General features: G+C 36.7%; 2 protein-coding genes and 1 long non-coding RNA gene across 4 annotated transcripts in view; 1 reads left to right on the forward strand and 2 right to left on the reverse strand.

The window, feature by feature from the left end:
- LOC124169401 (glycoprotein 3-alpha-L-fucosyltransferase A) overlaps positions 1-2,069 on the reverse strand; it is a 159,963-nt gene extending 157,894 nt beyond the window's left edge. The window contains exon 1 of one of the 2 annotated variants that reach the window (XM_046548003.1): positions 1,708-2,069. The gene's annotated coding sequence lies outside the window, so the exon portion shown is untranslated. The remainder of the gene's footprint in view (positions 1-1,707) is intronic. The other variant, XM_046548008.1, reaches the window with a different exon arrangement.
- Positions 2,070-2,208: 139 nt separating this feature from the next.
- Positions 2,209-2,812, forward strand: LOC124153530. The gene is made up of 2 exons (XR_006863681.1): positions 2,209-2,353; positions 2,585-2,812. It is a non-coding gene; the product is annotated as an uncharacterized LOC124153530 (long non-coding RNA).
- A 5,536-nt stretch (positions 2,813-8,348) lies between these two features.
- On the reverse strand, positions 8,349-15,620 carry LOC124169420 (ras-like protein 2). Its single transcript, XM_046548016.1, has 4 exons — positions 15,203-15,620; positions 14,827-14,914; positions 14,533-14,744; positions 8,349-10,698 (listed from the first exon to the last, which is right to left on the reverse strand). Exons 1-4 carry the CDS (start codon positions 15,305-15,307, stop codon positions 10,486-10,488), a joined length of 618 nt encoding a protein of 205 aa, XP_046403972.1. The 5' UTR covers positions 15,308-15,620; the 3' UTR covers positions 8,349-10,485.
- Positions 15,621-20,881: the final 5,261 nt, after the last annotated feature.

Genomic DNA, 20,881 nt, shown 5'->3' on the forward strand with positions numbered 1-20,881 from the left:
CTCTTTTCCCATCTGAAGCGTTATTATAAGGATGGATGGACCCACGTTAGATGCCAGCGCAATGTATGCAAACGTGCGGTTTGCTCAGTGGTTAGGCCCGATTTTCGGGAGGAGAGGGACAAATATGCATTATCCCCTAGGGTTTGGGGATCATGAAATACCATCCCTTGGAACGTTCTTTCCACGGGAGGGAAATTGGCCTAATTCCTACACCCCAACCTTCACTGATCCACGTAAGGGCGAGGCAACAGATATCATACATACTAAAGGAAACCATCGCGACTGAATAAAATATATTGTGCGCTCTAAGTGTTACTAATATCAAATGTGATAGGCCATCCTGATTCTATGCAGTGGAGGGAATCGTAAATAACATTTGAATACCATTGCTCTGTTGAATTTATCCACCTCATAAATTCAAAGGTCAAATGTGGGAAAACTTAAAACACGTTACCGGCGAGTAGGCACTGAAGTGCATAGCGTAATAATTTGATCGGCGATAAGCCTACTGCTAATAATACATTCATAGTACACATTTGGCCAATTAAATATTGATTCATCGACGCAGGTATCGATAACGTCTAGGGAGGTGATTTCCAATACAATAAGATACTATACGTCAAACGGTTGCATCCTTATTACAGTGCATTGGGTGACCGCCTAGGTGTCGCGAAGACAATCACTGTAGATGGAAGATGTATTCAACACACAGGATTTCATGAATTGTGAACAAGAAGGCTATTTTTTACACAGGTCCAATAAGAGACGTTTGGAAGCCTGGAGCAATGCTTTCTCTGGGCTAATTCTTCCTAATCTCCCACAATGTTGGATGTTGATGGAAAAGGAGAGTGTTCTGGGTGCTCCCAAAAGTTGGGGCCTGAATATAACACCATAACCCTCCCCCCCCCTAATTGGGAGGAATTACAAAAAATATCAAAAATGGATTTCACGAAATGTCACCGAATCTCGTGCTAACATTTATAATAAAATTACCCAGTCACGAAAAAGAAATTACTTTTTTCGTCCTAAAAAATGCTTATTTTCCTTTTATTCGCAATGTAGAAAATGGGCAAACATAAAAAGTGTCTTGCAGTGACAAAATTCTTTGGCCTTTAAAAGTGTTGCTAGAGAAACCGAAAGATGACATGGGTAGGTATCCCTTTCTGATAGCAATATTTAAAAAGTATGCCTTCATTTTCAGTGAAAAAAATGTTAATTATGAGCACACCACTCTCAGTATGTGAAAAGCAAGGATTCTACAAGTAGGAAGCAACAAATGCTGGAAAAATGGAAAACGCTAGGATATTGTTAGTATTGTGGCGGTATTTCATGATTGTACTATGTGGTTTTAAAAAAATCATTCAAAAAAGCCAACATAAACGATAATATCTTTAGTCAGGATAACCATAGCTCATTCAGGTCACAGACTCCCTGTGATCATCATCTCAAAAAAATATGTAGCCCAGACAAGGATTCCAAAGAACACAGTCAAACTAAAAGTGCATACCTACCCTAATTCATGCAACCCTCAAAAACATATTCAATGCAAAATGTGCAAATTATAGTACAAGATTTTACGTAAAAATGCAGCACATTTCATACGTTGAAAAATAAGGGTTCGACCAAAGAATTGCTATTATGCACCAAAATATACGGAACAAGAAAATCATTAAATTATTATTACAACAAAAAATGGTAATCACTCACGTTTTTAATTTATCGCCAACCAGGAACATACTGCATAGAAGACAGCGGAGGCGCGAAATACAACGCCGGTGTCACCAGTAGTCCGCATGACGCTCATGCACAAAATGTATTGTCATCCCTGTCAGTTATAAATGTTTATGTTGCCATTTTTCTGACTGACAGAACTCCGTTTTTTCTTCTCAGCGAAAAAATTCCCTTAAAATTTCATTTGCATGTACGAAGACAATCTTATACCACAATTTCACTCGATGGACTATTACCGAAACTGATTCGTGATTTATGGCTCTGTAAAATCAAAATTAAGCTACCGCGCACACGACCACTTGCCCCCGTGCCGCAACATGCATTAAACGAGTAACCAATACTTGCCTCGAATCCCGCACCGTCCCTGCTCCTTCCCCCCTACGATTCAGCTAGGTATCTGCTGGGAAGCGATAGTTCAATTTTCAACGGTAGGCGGAAGCACCGTACGGAGGATCATTCCAAGATCATTCATGTGACTCAGCCAATGATAGGCATCCAGTGGATGAATTCGTAAGTTTCGAAAATCGATTTGGGGCTGGTTGGGGGCTGGTCGTTAATGAAGTGGTTAATGGTGGTGGTTATTCTGTATCTTCCTGACGGTTGTGGCGTCTTTTTATCAGAGGTAAGTAATTTTGTAAATATATATCGGTGCACTCTTTTGAGCCAGTTGATAGTCTGTTTTGCTTCCTCTGGTCAAGCAAGAGTGCTAGAGCAAATGCCTGATTCGATCTCCATTTCACCCACCTCATGGTGATAATGCTTGAACAATTAGGCCACACTGTTATTTTATAAATTTGTTTCTTGATTATTCTTAGTGTGGATGGAATCACAATTGCATTAATTCTTGTTACAGTTTCAATATGGTGAATGGCCGAGTCATCATTTAACACCCGGGTAGCAAGCGTGTCGCATGTACAAGTACTATGTTAATACTTATGGCGGTCTTGTAGGCTTGATCTCAATTTTTTAGGAGATCACTTCTAACACTTGGTGAGTCACTGTTAATTTGAGTTTAAATGTGTAGCGTGCACCTTGAAATTCGCTATTTGTATTTCGTTAATAAAATTCACAGTATTTTTTAGGTGTGGTCTTTCATTTCTGTTATTCCTATAATACCTCGCATTGGGGATTTCTTGGAGGACGTAATGTACGTAATCCTCCTTTCCGAGAATCAGTATTTTGCTGGGAGGGATGTGTTCCCAGTTAATACGTCAAGAAGATTTCAGGGTTTCAACCTTTTCTATCACTAAATCGAAATGAGTCGATTGTATTACGTGTGGATTGCAAATGTAATGCACTTTGAAAAAAATTTGTTATTCCACACGTTCATCGTCAAGCAACAAGCATGTCCTCTTCTCTTTGACCCCAACTGCTCGCATCATTTCTATCTGGGAGTTCACCTTATTTACTTGGTATTTCTTTGGAAATAGTTGAGCATGTGTTGTTACTTAAGGTCTGTTTACACGGTACATTAACACGTACGGGCTCTTAGATGACAGGCTCCATAGGGTAACCTCCCAGCAGTAGTGTGGGTTCAAACAAATTGACCATTTTATCTAGTTTAAATTGGATTCTCCGGGGGGGCCTCCTGTGCCCCTCACTGAATCCACCACTGTCTGTCATTTAGTGTACAGAGTTGACTTCAACACTACTTATTGCTAGTAATTCTCATTGGTACCTTGAACTATATTTACGTGCACCTTCATTCACCCAGCACCGGAATCAAAATGCAAAACTAGGGAGTCATTTGGATATCCAAAATTATATGTAGTTTCAGACTTATTTGGTGTGATTTTCATGGTGACATATTTTGTCTGCCGCTATTGCAAAGTATTATTTCCTGGCTGGTGGGTGCATTGGGATATGTCCCGGTGGCCCAGCACAGGCCTGTTTGTGTGTATGTATTTTCTTACTCTATGGGTTCACTAGGAGAGATTTTATGGCACTTGATACCAGGGGCGCAGCTAGGAATTAAGGCTGGGTGGATTTAGGTGCAACTAATATCGGTGTGTGTGGGGGTATGGAATACCCACCAGGATAAGCTGTAAGTGCAATATTAATAAACTGTGGAATTTTAAGATAAACTGTTCAAAATGGTGAGTTTTACGGCTTTCTGAGGGATATTTAATTAATCATTTCCACTTTCCACTATTCTATTAGTAATATCAATCCAATTAAGTGAAATGGATTAACCTTAAAAATTTCTCAGAGCTCTGGGGGGGGTGGGGTTAACCCCTAAAAACCCCCTCGCTGTGCCACTGCTTGATACCATTGAAATTTATTTAAGACATGAAGTTAATCCCAGGGATGTGAAAGCATTAAAATAAATAATTATCATATTCCGAGGATGCTTTTCATGACAAATACTCATGGGGTCGGTATTGAATCATCAGGCTTTAGGAGAAAAGGAGAAAGGTTTGATGAGATAGGCACCCCTGGTTAAACCTAGATATTAATGCACTGTAAACAAAATGACATTTTGCAGATAAAGGTAGGGCCAAGAGTAAATCAGATATTCTCTAACTTCTCATCACCAGCCTCAATAGCATAATATTGTATGGGATTCCAAGGAATAATAATGAGATTCAATACCTCCACAGTATAAGCTGTAAGCAATCACTCACCAGATCCAACCCGCTTATCAAGGAGCCCAAAAATATGCATGGGCTCAGCTGGCAGTAGCCGGAGCACAAATGCTCACCTCTGAGCTTAGGAGGTGAGTGAGCATTTGCACTACTGCCAGCTGAGTGCATGTGTATTGTTGGGCTCCTAGGTAAGTGGGTTTGGGTCAGTGGGCAATTGTTGAGCTCTTGAACAGTGAAATATCGAATTAATATTTATGTCATACATTTTTCATGAGAGAAAATAATCAGACGTGAGTTGTTGGTAAACTGCATTCGTTTTTGGCCTTCTTTCTAAATCTTGCTAACATTATTTTGCTCATGTGATTTTGAGGTTGGGATTTATGAAATATGGACTCATTTACTGTGGAAATAATTCTCTAGCATAGAATTCCCCTTATTGAAGTCTCTAACTTGAATGAGAGGAATAACAATCTCAGGCAGCAGCAAAGAAAATTCATAATTTTTGCTATTGGCTCATGAAAGCTGTTAAGCGTAACAGCTGTTTCATCCAGTATGACATAAACCAATTTGAGACAATAAATGCATTTGGCTGCCCTTAGCTCTGTGGTAGTCGATCATGATATCATTATCACATGGTGAAAGCACACTGAATGTAACGGTGCTTATGAAAAAGTTGTCAGTTCTGTCACTTTTTTCCTCTCTTCTCTGCAGTGACATCCACCCACAGGTGTGGGGTTACTGCTTTGAGTGGCTGAATGAACCCAATCAAAATGCTACCATCAGTATATTATGGCCAATATATGTATCCAACCAATTCTAACAGTCTCTCCCATTTTTAGGAAAACATTTTGACAACAAAATAATATTTTGCCTTACAAAGATATATTGTCAGAAATGGAAACAATAGATGACAAGAATACCTTAATCACCAAGATTTTTATGCATATTTATCTTCCTACTTCTTCAATTAAAAAGTGATCATTTAATCCAATAAGAAAGAATAATTATTATTACTATTTGCAGTGATGTTTTTTCTTATGCAAGCTTGACTTTTGTAAGTATCTTTAAATAAAACTAAATCTGCACCATGAAATTCAATAATAGCACTCTTAAGTTGGTAGCTAGAAAAACATTATTCACATTACACACGTGTTTTCCTAAAACCATGTAGCTAAGGCAGCTAGGAAAAGTAATTACAGCTCACGTGCAACAATAAGATTAAAAGATTTATTGCAAAAATGACTACAGTGCTCTTTGAATATCGGACAGAATAATTAGTAATGAAATTCTCCCCAAAAGGCTTATGTGGATTTCACTAGCAAATTCAAACTCCTGTATACATATACATACATACTCATAAGCCTCTTTGTAGTTTCATGCAAACCATCATAATCAAATATGCACTTCATTATTTAACTGACAGTGAACAAAAGCTCCTATTAATAAAAAGCAGTATGACAAAATATGTATTATTTTAATTTTAGGGTAAGTGCTGTTAACACTTCATCATCATATGACAACGATCCTAAGATTGGTTTGACGCAGATCTCCTATCCACCAGCCTTTCCATAGTTATGTATTTCATCTCTTTAATATCCTTATAACCTGTCCATGTAACTCATCCAGGATTGCTTTCATCTCACCGTCATGCCTCATAATATGGCCAACTGGCCTTATCACCTTCAAAGTGCTTAATTTTACATACATACTACTAGCAATTCTAATTTTGTAAAAATTTATTAGACCTGTCTTTTATGAAATCTGACAGCTACTACCTCCTTTTCTTCTTATCTACTTCTCTCTCATCATTCTTGTCCTCTTCCATGCATAGGAACAGAGAAATCATACAAATCAAAGGGGCCTGGGACAAAGAGTCATGTTAATGTTCCCAAAAGAAGCTGATTCATTGAAACAGCTGCATGATTTGTCATAGTGGACATACCATGTCCCCACTCCCTCATAGGGAAGATAAGATAGAAGATATGATTCAAGACTTCACAGCAGTGGACTGCTCACTTAAATCCACAGTGAAAAAAATGAGGAACTTGCAGAACTGTCCATACAAAATAAACTGCTTTGATGGTACACAGTAACCACAGCCTGGTAAATGACTTCGAAGAAGTCTTCAATAGAATTTTGCTATGCACAACTTACAAGAGAAATGATTAATATGGAAGAATCATTTTTATGAACAACCTTATTACGAAGTTCTCATTTTTAAGAAGCAAATCACTGGTCCCAACGAAAAGGACAATTCAATCAATAGTAAAACAAAAGTTATTACGAAATTGCTAACCTAAGTCCAAGTTTTGTAACCCAATAACAAAAAGAACTTTAAAACCAAGTTCCACAGATAAGCACTTGGGTGGATGTATACTACCCTATGTTAAAATCATTGAGTTATGTTTAAGTCCTCCTTGTGCACTGTGCCCAAGAGCGACAATTATGGTTATTTCTTCAGGATGCGATACTGAGTATTCACGCAACATCATATAATAAGCTTCATTCCTTTGGAATCAAGGTTACCCACTCATCATCACTCGTAAATTTGCTATGTAGTGTAAGTCCTCTTATAACTAACATTCAGTGGCATAACTAGGCATATGTTTTGGGGGATGAGATGGCCTGGGGTGGCGACCCCCCAGGCAACAGGGGTTCCAGGAAAATTTAATAAAAAATGACATGCCTGGAAACACATTTTACATCATTTTGGCGCTTAAAATTTAACTTCAAGCAGATTCTGTTATTAAATGTCAAAACTAGACAATAGTTTTAAATAATTTTTGCATTTGTCTGAGGCTTTGGGGGAAGATGATCTATCCCCTAACCCCCACTTCCCCATAGTTATGCCACTGCCAACATTCGCTTAACAAACTTACAGAGATACAAAAATTTGAAAAATTCAAGCATGCCCGAAATTTTAAATTTGGAGTTGGCCGATGCAACGTGGTGTAGTGTAGAGGAACTTGCATTTTGCCCATTCTTCCTTCCGGCAGACAAAATATTTTTTTTCGGCTCCAGCCACAGCACATGCGCAGCTAGGTTAGATCATCACCATCGTGAGTAGAAGCAAAATTGTAATGCAGCATTGCATTCTGCATAATGGCCACACACTGTGATACCTTGCACAGGTTTATCAGCTAATGAACAAGGTCTCTAAAAGCACCTTGTTCGTATGTCGAGGACTAAATATCCACCCTCATTCCATCATGCAGCAGCCAAGGAGTTTGTGTTTCACTAATGGATGTGTTTGACACCGGATAGTCATAACAGTCCAAAGGCCACAAGAAACTGCCCAATGAATTCGGAGGGCAAGTGATAGGCAATCAAAGATTATGCGTTCCCTCCGATCTAATTTCAAGCTGATGACTTAAAAGACAAAAGAAAATATTTTAAGATATTACTTTGTAAGAAATTTACCTCTTTAGTAGCAAAAAACTTTAGGGAGCACCATTAATGCTTACTTTTGTGTAAATGATAAGAAGCTATTGTCACTTCAGAACCATGTTTCATAAATTTGATTTCCATTGGGCTATCCCTGGTAGATGCTTTTGTTCAACAGTTACATATTATGTATTTAGTTTTTGATAAATGACATGTTATAATTGAGGAAGTGCTGCAATTAATGACAATCACTTGCTTTCAGCCACATTCTTCTATTGATTAAATCAAATGAATGTTTTTTATGTGTTTCTGTGCAATTTAATCTTGTATATCATACACGTCACTCTGAAGCTATTACACAGCTCGACTATAAGTATATTGAAGAGACAAGAAATTTTGGCAAGTTATGTTTTTCTGGGATGATTCCTAAATGAAACGTTCTTATGAACTTCATTAAATTCTTCGGTTTATCGGTCTTGTGAGCTTTGTAATGATGAGCCTACTGTATATAAGCCCTACCAACCACAAGACTAGAAGTTAATTTTGAGTACCCCCAGGTGTAAGAATTTAGAAAATATCAAGAAAAGCAATAAGTAAAAATAGGGAATACTGAAATGAGTATAATTTAAAACCAAAATGAAACTACAATAATTTTTATAATATTTACTTGCACAAAAATAGTTACATTTTTCAACTGGAACACTTGCAAATGTTAGAAATTAATTTAAGCCCACAAATAGATTGTAAATAACTTACAAATTTATACTAATGAGATTTTTGTTGATTTTTGTAAAGAATATACAAATTCAACTACATAAGGAGCCGCAGTTCAACATAAATCACTCTTCCTGAACCATCGAGTAATTTCTAACTGCAACTACTTGTAAAAATACACACTTTGTAGGAAGTGCAGTACCACCCGCAAGAAGTACTTATGAACACAATGTATATAATCGAACATATTTATAATTGGCAAGTCAAAACATGGGACCAAATACTAATATTTCATAAAATAGTTTGCATTGTAAGCATATTGAGAGATTCAAGTTGGCAGTATATGACTTTTAAACTTTGATATGCTTCCTCACATAGTTGCTTTTTATTTCATTTATAAGTAATCAAAGAATATACAAGCCAATTATCCAACTGCTGTTACAAAACATATCAAATAGAGCCTTGGAAGATTTTTGACAGAAGCATGATCTATTGCATAACAGGCTGTTGAATATGAACGTTGTTACACAACTTTTTTTCTTTGCAGATCTACGTAAGATCATTTTTTTGACAAAAAATAACTTGATATACTCAATTAAATTCCAAGGCAACATAGCACCATGATTTTCTCACAAATTGCCCAGATAAGTAAAGGTCATTCCATCAATTATTTAAAACAACAATAATGTATCAACAAATATTAAATAGTTTGCTTCTGGATAATAAGTTTCAATATTAACTTTTCAAGTATTTCAGCGTATATGATACATTTTATAAGCTGGCATTTGAGCATTCAAAATGTACAAGATAAAAATAGACACACATCCAAAAGAAATTGGTGTTTAAACCTTATGGCACCATAAATAGATATTTTGGGATTGGCATGTTGCAATAATCAAGAAGAATCAAACTATGATTTCAGCATTGCTGCACAAAATTACAGCCGAAGCGTAAGACAAAACATTGTTCATATAAAAATAGAGCATAGGCCATGTCCCTAGTTAACATAAATGCAAGATTGTGCATTCCTATAACAAGACATGAACTGGTGCAAATACATCAACATGAAAAATAAAATAAAAACATGGTTGACTTACGCTGCCAGACATAATTCCAGCTCCTGACATGATTACAATAGGGTACAAAAATGGTCACTTTTATAGCTGTCCAGTTATTTTTAAATAACTTCATAAAACCTTTACAAAATGAATGTCCCAAGTATTTTGCCAGAATTCACATAAAAATATGCACGTTTTCCAATCTCATTTCCTTCCTGTACAAAAGGGATTTTCAGACTATATCGTTACTTTTTATAAATAAATAATAAAATGACTGGATTAATTTATAAAATAAGTGGCAAGAAGGAGCATTTCATTTTTTTATAAACTTGAATATATCTGACCAAGACAAAGATATGTAAATCTTCATTGTAGTCCACAAGAATAATTTCAAATTAGGTCAAAAATCTTATGTACAAGAATTGGTGTTATGAGTTTCATTGATTAAATGCTCTTTCAGTGTGCTACGAGAACTTATAAAAATAAATCAAGATCTCTTGTGTAATAAAAATTTAACAACTGCCTACTTCAAATCACTGAAAATTGCCTTTCTCTAGACATAGAGGTAATTACTCTCCTGAATGTGTGTTTTGTTACCAGGTTGCTTTTACGATGACAAACCATTTGCAATATGATGCATTAAAAGCAATAGTCACTTATGAAAGAGTCTCTCATATATTTCCATCTGAGATTTACTCAGCTCTTCTTACCAGGTCTAGTAGAGATCAGCCTACATATATCAATATAGCTGTAAACTTAAAAGACATTCCAGCACAGCATTCTCAACATCATGACAGTAAAAATCACTCTCAGAATTTATGATAAATATATAAGGCCACTCATACTGTGATCCTCACTCCACAACATTATGGCACCCTTAACAACATATTGGTGTTATCCTTAATGGTTTAAATTAGAAGCTTAATGATAAGAAAAGCCTCCAATTTTGTTAACAAAGGCGCATGCCTGTTTTAGTCTCCATAACACTCCCTCAATTACTTATTATTTTTGTCCTACAGGAGGGAGCATTTACCCTTTCCTTTCCCTTTACTTCCCTTGTTCTGACCACCGCCTGATGCAGGTGTCCTCTCTAAAGCTTGGAACCTCCTCACCACACGTACCAGCTCATGGAAAGCTTGATCCACATTCACCCTAAGTTTGGCACTACATTCCACATATGGTACTCTCAATTGGGCACTAAGGTTTCGAGCTTCCTGGGTTGACACCTGAAATCAAATGAATTCCATTATATGAACACGCTTCATTGTGACTTGTTGTATTAGAAGGAAATATTCTTTACACCAAGATACATCCAACTCACATCCCCAGGAGGACCAATAAAATACCCAGGGAATGGTTTCTATCCATTAAACAACTCAAACATGAAAACTTAGTTTGGCACCAAGGATGGGTTGATTCTGTTATTGCTTCCATCAGTTATAGAAGTCCCTATGGAACTGATGGCAAAATGAAATCAGTACACAAATAATTTTCAGATATGTTTGAACCATATAAACCACTTTGTTTGCAATAAAACCATAAAAACTCAAAAACGAACCTTTATTCATGTAACTGATAACTTTAATATATATATTTATCTTATTCAATGTTTTTTTATTATTATATATCATAAGGTAGGGAGGACCTCCACCTCTACAAATTACTTTTGCGAGTTACTTTATGATATTAATTTGATAACGTCCTTTATCCTTGAAATTAATTATCATTAAGTCTGCTATGACATAAATTATTCAACATTTGTATACAAAAAAAATTTTACATGGTACAAAAAATGTTACAGGGTAAGAGGGCTCTAATTGAGTTTTTTATGCAGTAGACACCAAACAACAGTTAGCTATTTTGAGATACACAAAGCAACTGAGTGCAAAGGTAGCTACAAATGAAATGCACCTGTAATATGCTGTGTATCTTGATATGCTGCAGATGATTTCAAATTTGATCCATGGCTTGAGGGGCAAAATAGTAGAGGGTATCTAAGGGAAAGGCTAAAACAAAGAGGATGTTCTAAAAAGCGAATTGAGAAGAGGAGGAACACAGGCTGGCAAAAGTGGGATAAGGCAGAGGTGAAGAAGTTACAACTCAGCACGGTGTATGTCACTTCTGCAGTGATTTGAGGTCACACCTCACAGTTCCCTTACCCTTTGTGCTAACTCCCTTCTCATGAAAAAAAAGCAAATACAGGCTAAAGACCACTATAATTCCACACATAGAGCCTGATCACACAAAAAATGTTGTCCCCCCCCTAGGAATTATTTCAGCCATGGGTTTTTAGGTACCCTAATAACTATTGCTTAGTTTAATCAATTTTTGTTCAAACATTCATTTTCTGGGCCCTTTTCCCATCATCATTAGGGTTTCCCCAATTTTTATAGCTCCCATCTAGTTGAAAGCCAAATGCAATACTGTAATCACTCTTTACAGCATATTACTGCCTTACAGTGTCTTCAGAGATAGTAAAAGGTTTTTTTAAATTATTGCTGTAAATTTTCCCAGCTAAATTTTTTCAATTAACTAATATAGGTTTGAGCTGTTGATTTGATTCTGCTGCAATAATCTATGTACTAGAGCATCACCTCCCATGAGATAATGCGGCACTGACTTCTTGGTAAAGACTGTCTAATTTAATAACCTTATTTAATGTTTTATTATTGTACATGAAGGCTATTTAAATAATGAAACTTCGTTGTTTTTTAAAAATTGGATGGAGCTTTTCTAAAATATTATCCTTAAATTAAATGAATACACATTGTAAAATTACGATCACTTTAGCTAAATAGTAACTGGACCACTGCAAATAGCTATTCCTCATGGCTTCACAATTTCACCACTAACTACTTCTGTAGTTCAAGACAGAGGACTTCTTGGTAAGGACTGTCTAATTTGATTAACTAATTAAATGTTTTATTATTGAATATAGAGGCTATTTAAATAATAAAACTTTGTTTTTTTAAATTGGATGGATTCACTGCTGTTGGCAGGGCATAAATAAAGAACAATTAAAAAAAGCAGACGACTATCAATGATAGTGACATGCATTATTATAAAGGAGATATAGTAGGACTTAAATTATTTTCATGGAAAGGTTACTGGCCACCACCTACTAATGCTTATTCCTCCATATGTTGTTGACTAATTACTATTTGCTACTTTCCTGGCAAAATAACAGGAACCAAAATAATAAAAACCTGTCACAACATAGTTACTAGATTTGTGATATACAGGTGAGTGTGTGAGATCAAAACAAAGATGCCTAAATGCAAGCACAGAGTGACAAGAAATTAAATAAGAACTGAATACTTTATATCCCACTTTCTCTCATTTGGAATGGCTGTCATTCATTCTCTTGTAGAAAATGTAGTATGCCACGGGCAACACTCGATAAAGAAGGGTTGGAGGACCTGTCTTGGGAGCTCTCAAATTACGAGGTGCAGTTTGCACAGCAATATGTATACACACCAACAGCCAGAATCACTGAGTAATAATATTATTTAATCGCATTGAATTAGGATAGTTTATATAAGTCCATCACTAGGCTATCACTTTGCTTTTAGTGAAGGTCTTTATCCGTTTTCAGGCTACAAGTCAGTTCCATTAGCTTGGGTGTAGAAAGCAAATTCATGGAACAAAAACTGAACTCTGTACTGCACACCCATGAGAGAAAAATGCACCATACATCACCCATGTCGTTGGACCTGGACTCAAAACTCAATATAAATGTATCAAATTGATTTAAACATGAAACCACTAATGTCATGTTGTTAAACCAACCATTAACTCTAAATATATACTGGTGACCTGATCTTTGTAGACCAGTAGGTGAATCCTTTATACTAGCAAAATTTTTATTCGATAGGTAGATATCCCGTCAACATTGCAGTAAATGTATTGCTCAAACGGAATGACGTAAGAACTGATTAATTTTACAAACTCATCCAACATTATCAATATGGCATAAAGTGATAAGACTAATTTCCAAGGCTATTGAAATTGTTCGTTTTGGGGGTAACCTGGAAGAATTTGTTAATCCTGTGGATTTAAGGCACGGACTTTGTAATTCCACATAATTTATTCAACAGACCTTGGCTTTGATGTGAACATCATCTTCAGGGATAAACACAAAGTTATGTACAAACACGTGAACAAACATTCAATTATGCACAATTATTACACTATACAGTTAATGAGCATAACTATTGTGTTTGTCATTGATGATGACGGTCCAATCAAACACATTGGTCGGATAAATGTATTGTTTGGCATTATTATGTTCTAGCTGTTCACCAACACTGCCAATTATTGCTTCAGTGGTTATACTCCTTCGATTTAAACACCAACCCATTATTTCAAAGTTATTACTCGTGCATGTGAGGAAGATGAAGTTATTTGCGATATAATATACAATAAATAGCCAAGGGTATATTCAGCCGACGATCTTGCCAATTACTCCCAGCCACTTAGGTTGCCTTTGTCGCATTGCCAAAAGTCATAATAGCTTTAATTGAAGCCAACACCCACTGGACTGGGGGCTGTGTCAAACTAGACTTTTCTTCTGAAAATATAAGAAATGATTCCTGACATAATTGACGCTACTCACGTCTTCCACTAACTAGTACACTTCTTGCCATCTACAATTCTACTTGAGGTAGATTTCTGTCGAAGACTTAGCTACTGCAGCCAAAAATATTCTCACAAAACGGTGACTTAAGTACAGATACCCACGAACTAAAAACTCTAATTGGAACTTGATACAGAGTTCACTGATGACTTCCTTTCATTAAAAACAATCTCTTCATCACAGTAATACAAATCAAAATTCCGGGGAACTGACTGTTTTCTTAATTGAGGTCAAGATGGAATCCAGTTCACTTGGTCGAAGGTTACGAGCGAAACAGTATCGAGGACGACATGTTAACTGCAAATTGCCACAGCAAACAATTTATTTAGTACATAGTCTTAAGGAATAGGGGGTATAGTGATGACACAAAATTTTAATCATAATAGGGCGTTAGCCACAGGTCAATTAGGAGCTGGTTACTCACCACTCTCTGATGTTCAAGGTCAGCCTTGTTCCCTGCTAAAAGCATTGGAAACTCATCTCTGTCTTTAACTCTGAGTATTTGCCGATGAAAACGGAATGTTTCTTCGAAGGAAGCCCTATCAGTAACAGCAAATACAAGGAGGAAACCTTCACCAGAGCGCATGTATTGCTCTCTCATTGCACTAAATTCTTCTTGACCCGCCGTATCTAGAACTATGAAGTACATTCAACTAGTTAGATAATGACTTTAACAAACATTTAACTCAGATATATGAGTATTGTATAAAAATCTTACTGTCGAGTTTGGCAGGAATATCATCGATGACACATTGTTTGGTGTATGAATCTTCGATTGTGGGGTCGTAATCGGTGACGAAGTAACTCTGAAAGAAATAATTATCATTTAGATAAACGGCCAAATACTGGAAAAATCTGGCAAACAACCTTCATAACCGCCAAAGGGACAAAACAGAAGTCGCCGTGGTACAATAATAGACCGCTACAGGATGAATCACTACCCCCTCTTTATTGTTAAATTTTGGGGACTATCATCTCTAAATAGACTGTCCAAAACACATAATATGTATAGTAAAGCAGAATTAAATCATTTTAAAAACCAGGTGGGCTATCAGTCATCTGTTTATTGCAAGAACACGATACGAAGAACATACCTGAATGAACTGTATCGTAATTGCTGATTTACCAACTCCTCCTCCCCCAACAACAACTAGCTTGTAAGTCTGCGCATAGTTCTGCCTATCACCCTGCTTTGACATACTGAATTGAACTGAATATCTTCCTAAAACCAGCAATAAAACACCACACAAGTTTCACAAAAATAAGAACATAAAACTAAAATGGCCGACTGAGTTTCTCATACTATCCTTGTATGGAGAAGACGCCGCCTACTGCTTGACTTCCTCCATACGGTCGGAAAGAGAAAGCTCGCGGTTTTTGCTACGCCCCACGGACGACACTACACAGCTGTCAGATCTTGAACGCCAATGTGCTGCCCGAAACTGTTATGAATGTGGGAGGAACAACCTAACTCATTCCTTTTTGGGTGCGAGAGTCCCTATGACGCAAGCGTATCATTTTGGACTTGTTGCCGTAACCTCTGGGCCTCGGGGTAGGATTCACGCGATTGTTTGAAGTTCTATTTTCTGCTCACGGGAAGGCTGAGATTCTCTGATTTATTCTGTAATGAAGGATGGTAGGATAGTAATTTTTATGTTAATTTAACTAATGACCTTGAGAAAATGATATGGTAAATATTTAAAACCTTAGAAAAAGGAGAAATTTGTGATAACTCTTCGAATTATTTACTCCCGTATAGTCCGCCGTCCGCCCAAAAGAAATCGTAAAGGAACAGACGATTTCGGTTATGGAAAGATAGGAAAACCATAAAAGAATTAAATACTGAAAAAATGAATCTTAAGATGCAATGTGCAGACCATAAAAAATGCACTAAGCATGAAAAATAAAACTAGTACGTGCTTCAACCTCGAAGAAGTAAAAGGTACATTAAATCCCTAAATGACGGCTAACGTCTTCCACTTTAGAAACCACTCTGAATTAAAGAGGCCCCGCGTAGTCAGTGCAAATGACAATACAGCGGATAGGTAATTTGTGAATTACTCGCATTGTTAATTTTTTTAATCAAATTCCATGGACTGCAGTCTTCTTAATTTCATAAAATATACCAGATGAATTTCATTTCAATCGATGCTCTGCACCAAATCGGAGATCGCGAGGATTTATGTATACCGCAACCAAAGGAACCTCCGAGCGAAGGTTTGGATCGGTTGGGATACGAACCCACGCGTCAAGAGTTCATTGGATTGGCAGCCCAATGCCTATCACTTCAGCCACTTCGTATGACCATAATGACGAGTTTATGTCATATAGGTTAGTAATGAATGAAACTCATTGTTTAAATAAATGCTTTTCATGATTACTTATACTGTATAAATCTTATATCCATGGAGAGCGAGGAGCTCATTAACATTCACTTTGCTCTGATTCCGTAGCCGCAACCGGCATAAGCGCGCGCCTTCAGTTGTCGCGACACGCGCGAGATTTAAAGCCACCCTTTGATGCTTCTTTCAATTCAACCATGAATTGAATCGATACTGTCTCAAAAACTCTTATCATAATTTTAATGAGTGGTTCTTATGATGAAATTGTTTTTGGGTAACTCCAAGTTCTTGCTTGTTTGTCACCGAAGTTTCCCCTCAGCTGCTATGGAGGCCTCCCGAATGGAATCGTCCCTCCTTTGCATTTACCGAATATTTACGAGAGTTCGGGTGGGTGAGGAGAAGGTTGGAAGGGGTTAGGGCTATTGCTATAGGACATTTTAGCTTCCAAAACTGGAAGCCGGCTTGGCGCATGGCCATGTATCATGTAAAATTTTGTCCAATGTCCCTGTAGAAATTGTTAGTGCTGTTTTTCTGTATCTCTATAGAGAGTGAAGTTCAAGTTTTTATACCTCTAGATAAGATCTAATGCTGGGGGTATATGCACGGGGGGATCAAAGATTTTTCTCGGGGGGCACAAGGATGTGACTAGCAAAACGATCATCTCATAATTGAGATTAAAACCAAGATATAACAATAGGGTAGTTTCCTTCATCAAAGAAAACAAAAGGCATTGATGGCGATTCGTTACCCACCATTAGTGTATTCATAATACACAAATTATTTGGTTTTTGAAATACCGGTTTAGACGAATGGCAAGGGTCAAATTTTATCCTCATTTGAAAAAGGCCAGATTGGCGCCCATGCGATTCCACTCCACGTGACGTCACAGGGACCTAGTTTCTACACGAGAGGATAGGAGTTATGCATCGTCAGAGGCTACCAATGCATGCATGAGGCACAGAGCTCAGGGAAACATGTCTTAATAATCACCTATTAAAACTGGCTAAGGTCGGAAAGTTTTCTTCGCTTGATAAGGTATTAATAAACCTTTTTTAAGCCATGCGCTACCAGACAGGAAGGTACTCAGCTACCCGTTAGCATCCTGCGTCCTATCAGCGGTCAGAGCCTCGATCAAGGTCACCTACCAGGCGGGAGGGGGAACCAGAAATGCGTCGCACGGACTTTTTCCCTTCATTCCTACTTACGCGTCGCGTTTTCGCGCGCTTGAAATTTTTCACTTTTCATTTGATCGCGAAAAATAGATATCGTCATTTAAAAATCTAAAAACGTGAAATACGTACTCCAGGAGTAATAATCTTTCGATTTAGGCAATAAAAAAATAATAGGAAACCACCCTATTACTGTACAAAATATTCTTTATTTATGAAAGCTATTAATATTTTATTTATATTGTTATTAATATTGAAATGAATTGAAAGAAATTAAGTGATTGAGGCTTCGTAATACACAAAATAAAACGAACGTAATGCTAACTATGTTACATTAAAAAATTTTGCCTAATTTTTAAGTCTGGGGTTGGGGAGCATATGCCCCTGTGCAATCCCCTACATCCGCCCATATATTGATAAATGTGATGTATCCATTCACTGCATTTTCGGCGACTGCAGAGCATTGAAAATTATAATGGTTGAGAGATCTTCACACCCAGTTTTCATGGTGCAACCTGTTTCACCAATACAAATGCTTAGTATTTGATTTCATCAACCCCTCTGTTGCCAATTTATCTCGTCCTTTTTATGCAGCTCATAATTTAGTTAGATTTTTGGCTTTAATATTGTTTATTTGCTCAATTTTGCCAATATTCTTGCAATCCCTTTGATATAATGTAGGAAAGCCCTTTTGGCTGGCTCTTGTTTTTTTTCAGTGCAACTTCATTATCCTCTGACATTCTTTTTCACTGTTTGCCGTGTCAATATAGCTCGTTTTGTGGCAATTATTACTTTAAAAAAAAAACAATTTTCACAAGGTCAATGGAAAAAATAACAACAATACGTAGCTTTCAGTTTTTAATGCTATAGATTAAATTTCAAGAGGAACAACCCTACCCCCTTCCAACCATCACCTCTCATTTCCGAGAGCTTATTTTTTTTCATACACTAACTGAAAGTAATTTTAAATGGAATGAGCACAGTAACCACTAAGGAAACAGATTTTTTCACTCAACCCCTGTTTCTTTATATCCCTGCAGGGATAAAAAGTGGTTGGTGATAAAAAAGTTTTTGAACTGAAGATATATGATCTCAGAAATTCCTAAAAATGTTATTACACTACAAGGCAAAAGAGATAAAGTATTTTTTTGTCTAAGAAAATTTCTTTGCTGGCTTTGCCCAGCTTGGCAGAAACTTTCCAAATTCTGAATTTTTGTATGAATTCGAAAATCTTTGGTAGGAAATTAAAGTAATTATAACACCCACAAAAATGTTATTAGAAGTTACGGATACAAAGATGCTCCATTAGAAATATAAATAAAAGGTCACGATAAAAAAATTATGAGACTAAAGAAGGGTGTCCTACGTCAAGTATTGGGTGTGTAGTACTTGGCTATAATTTCTTTTATATATTAAATGCAGTACATGGCAGCTCTGAAGCTATTGATTACAACCACCCAATTCAACAGGTTTTAACTTTTTCTTTACCTTGAGTGATAATGGGAAATGTTGAGTGACCTCTCACCTACTGCACATGAAAATGTTATGTTACTACATCTAAGCAAGAGGTTTGACAAGCCGGGGATAAGCCTTCCAAGTTTTATAATACTCTTCTCAGGGGCGGATCCAGGATTTCTTTCTGGGGGGGGGAGGGGGGGGGCACAAGCTAGGCCGTATCCAGGATTTTGTTCTGGGGGGGCAAGGATACCTCGTAATAGAAAACGAACGCAATGATAATTAACGTATTAAAAATCTTGCATATTTTTTAAGGGTCTGGGAGGGGGGGGGGGCACGTGCCCCCCCCCTAGATCCGCCTATGACTCTTGTTTTCACCAAATCACATTGAAGGAAAGGACTGAGTAAACAAATCCTGAATGACGCATGAAGAAATACTTCATCACTCTTTGCCACACGTTTAACCTTTTGATCATCTGCGAAAGCTGACACAGACTTTCTAATGCATATAAATGAAATTTGGCTTTATCCGATAGTGGGGATGGGAAGTGACCACATCTCCAGTAATAGACTCAAGCATGTCAGTATATTTCAGTCCTTTACAGTGAAATGTAGAAATTCAGATTAATATCCATGGAAAAAATTCCCATGGCCAGTGAATTCCTAGTCCAGGGAGGTTCCAACACCTCATTTAGCTTAAAAAATATTTTTATGATAATGTGAATGAAGCAGGATAAAATTACAAACATTAAAGCCTGTAGGCAAAATGAAGATTTAATAAACAATAATAAAGTTTATAAAATAAATCACATATTACATAGTGATAGGTACCACAAGTTTTTATAACATTTTCCAAGATTAATAATCCATTTATGATCATTTCCTTGGTTGTATTGACTTTGGGTGAAGTGCAGTGATTCCTCTACATATTAAGCACCTTTCCTATTAGAGACCGCAAAATAAAACCTGGGTTACTCCTGAAGTAATACAAAACTCACAAATTCTAAAAGCTCTGTGGTCAGCTTACAAAGCTACCAATGACAATGATATTAAGGAACAATATATTGCTTTCAAAAAGTACTACTCAAGTTTAATCACCACTACTAAAAGGACTTGTAATATCAATTCCATCTATTCTTCTGATAATAAATCAAAAACAGCTTGGAATATAATAAATAACACCTCTGGAAAATTGAGAAAGAATAAATCACCCAAAGAAATCTTACACAATGATATTCTTGTTTCAGACCCAGACATGATTGCAGTTAATTTCAATACGCATTTTCTCAATCCCTTGAAAACATCATCCATGTTACAAGTCAATACAGATAATTGTCCTCAAAATAACTCTGTTCTAAATAACATGTACCTTTACCCTACTAATGAGAAAGAAATAGAATCAATCATTAATAAAATTAATACAAAACACTCAGCAGGGTGGGATGGGGTTCCCTGCTCCCTCCTAAAGGGTAATTGCATAAGATATCTTCTTACTCCTATCACTCATTTGGTCAATGCCTCTCTCTCCTCGGGTATTTTCCCTGACAAACTAAAAATGGCAGTTGTAACTCCTCTACACAAAAAGGGTGATATTCAATCAATTGAAAACTATCGACCCATATCAAAACTTTCAGTTTTCTCTAAAATATTAGAAAGTGTCATTTCAAAAAGAATAATGTCATTCCTGATAAAAAACAACATCTTATCCAAATCTCAGTTTGGTTTCATAGGTGGTCTTTCGGCAGAATTTGTCATTTATAAATTTATTGACTCTGTTCTTGAAGGTCTTGATCATCACCTCAATACC

This window comes from Ischnura elegans, chromosome 1 (genome assembly GCF_921293095.1).
Source record: "Ischnura elegans chromosome 1, ioIscEleg1.1, whole genome shotgun sequence".
NCBI lineage: Eukaryota > Metazoa > Arthropoda > Insecta > Odonata > Coenagrionidae > Ischnura > Ischnura elegans.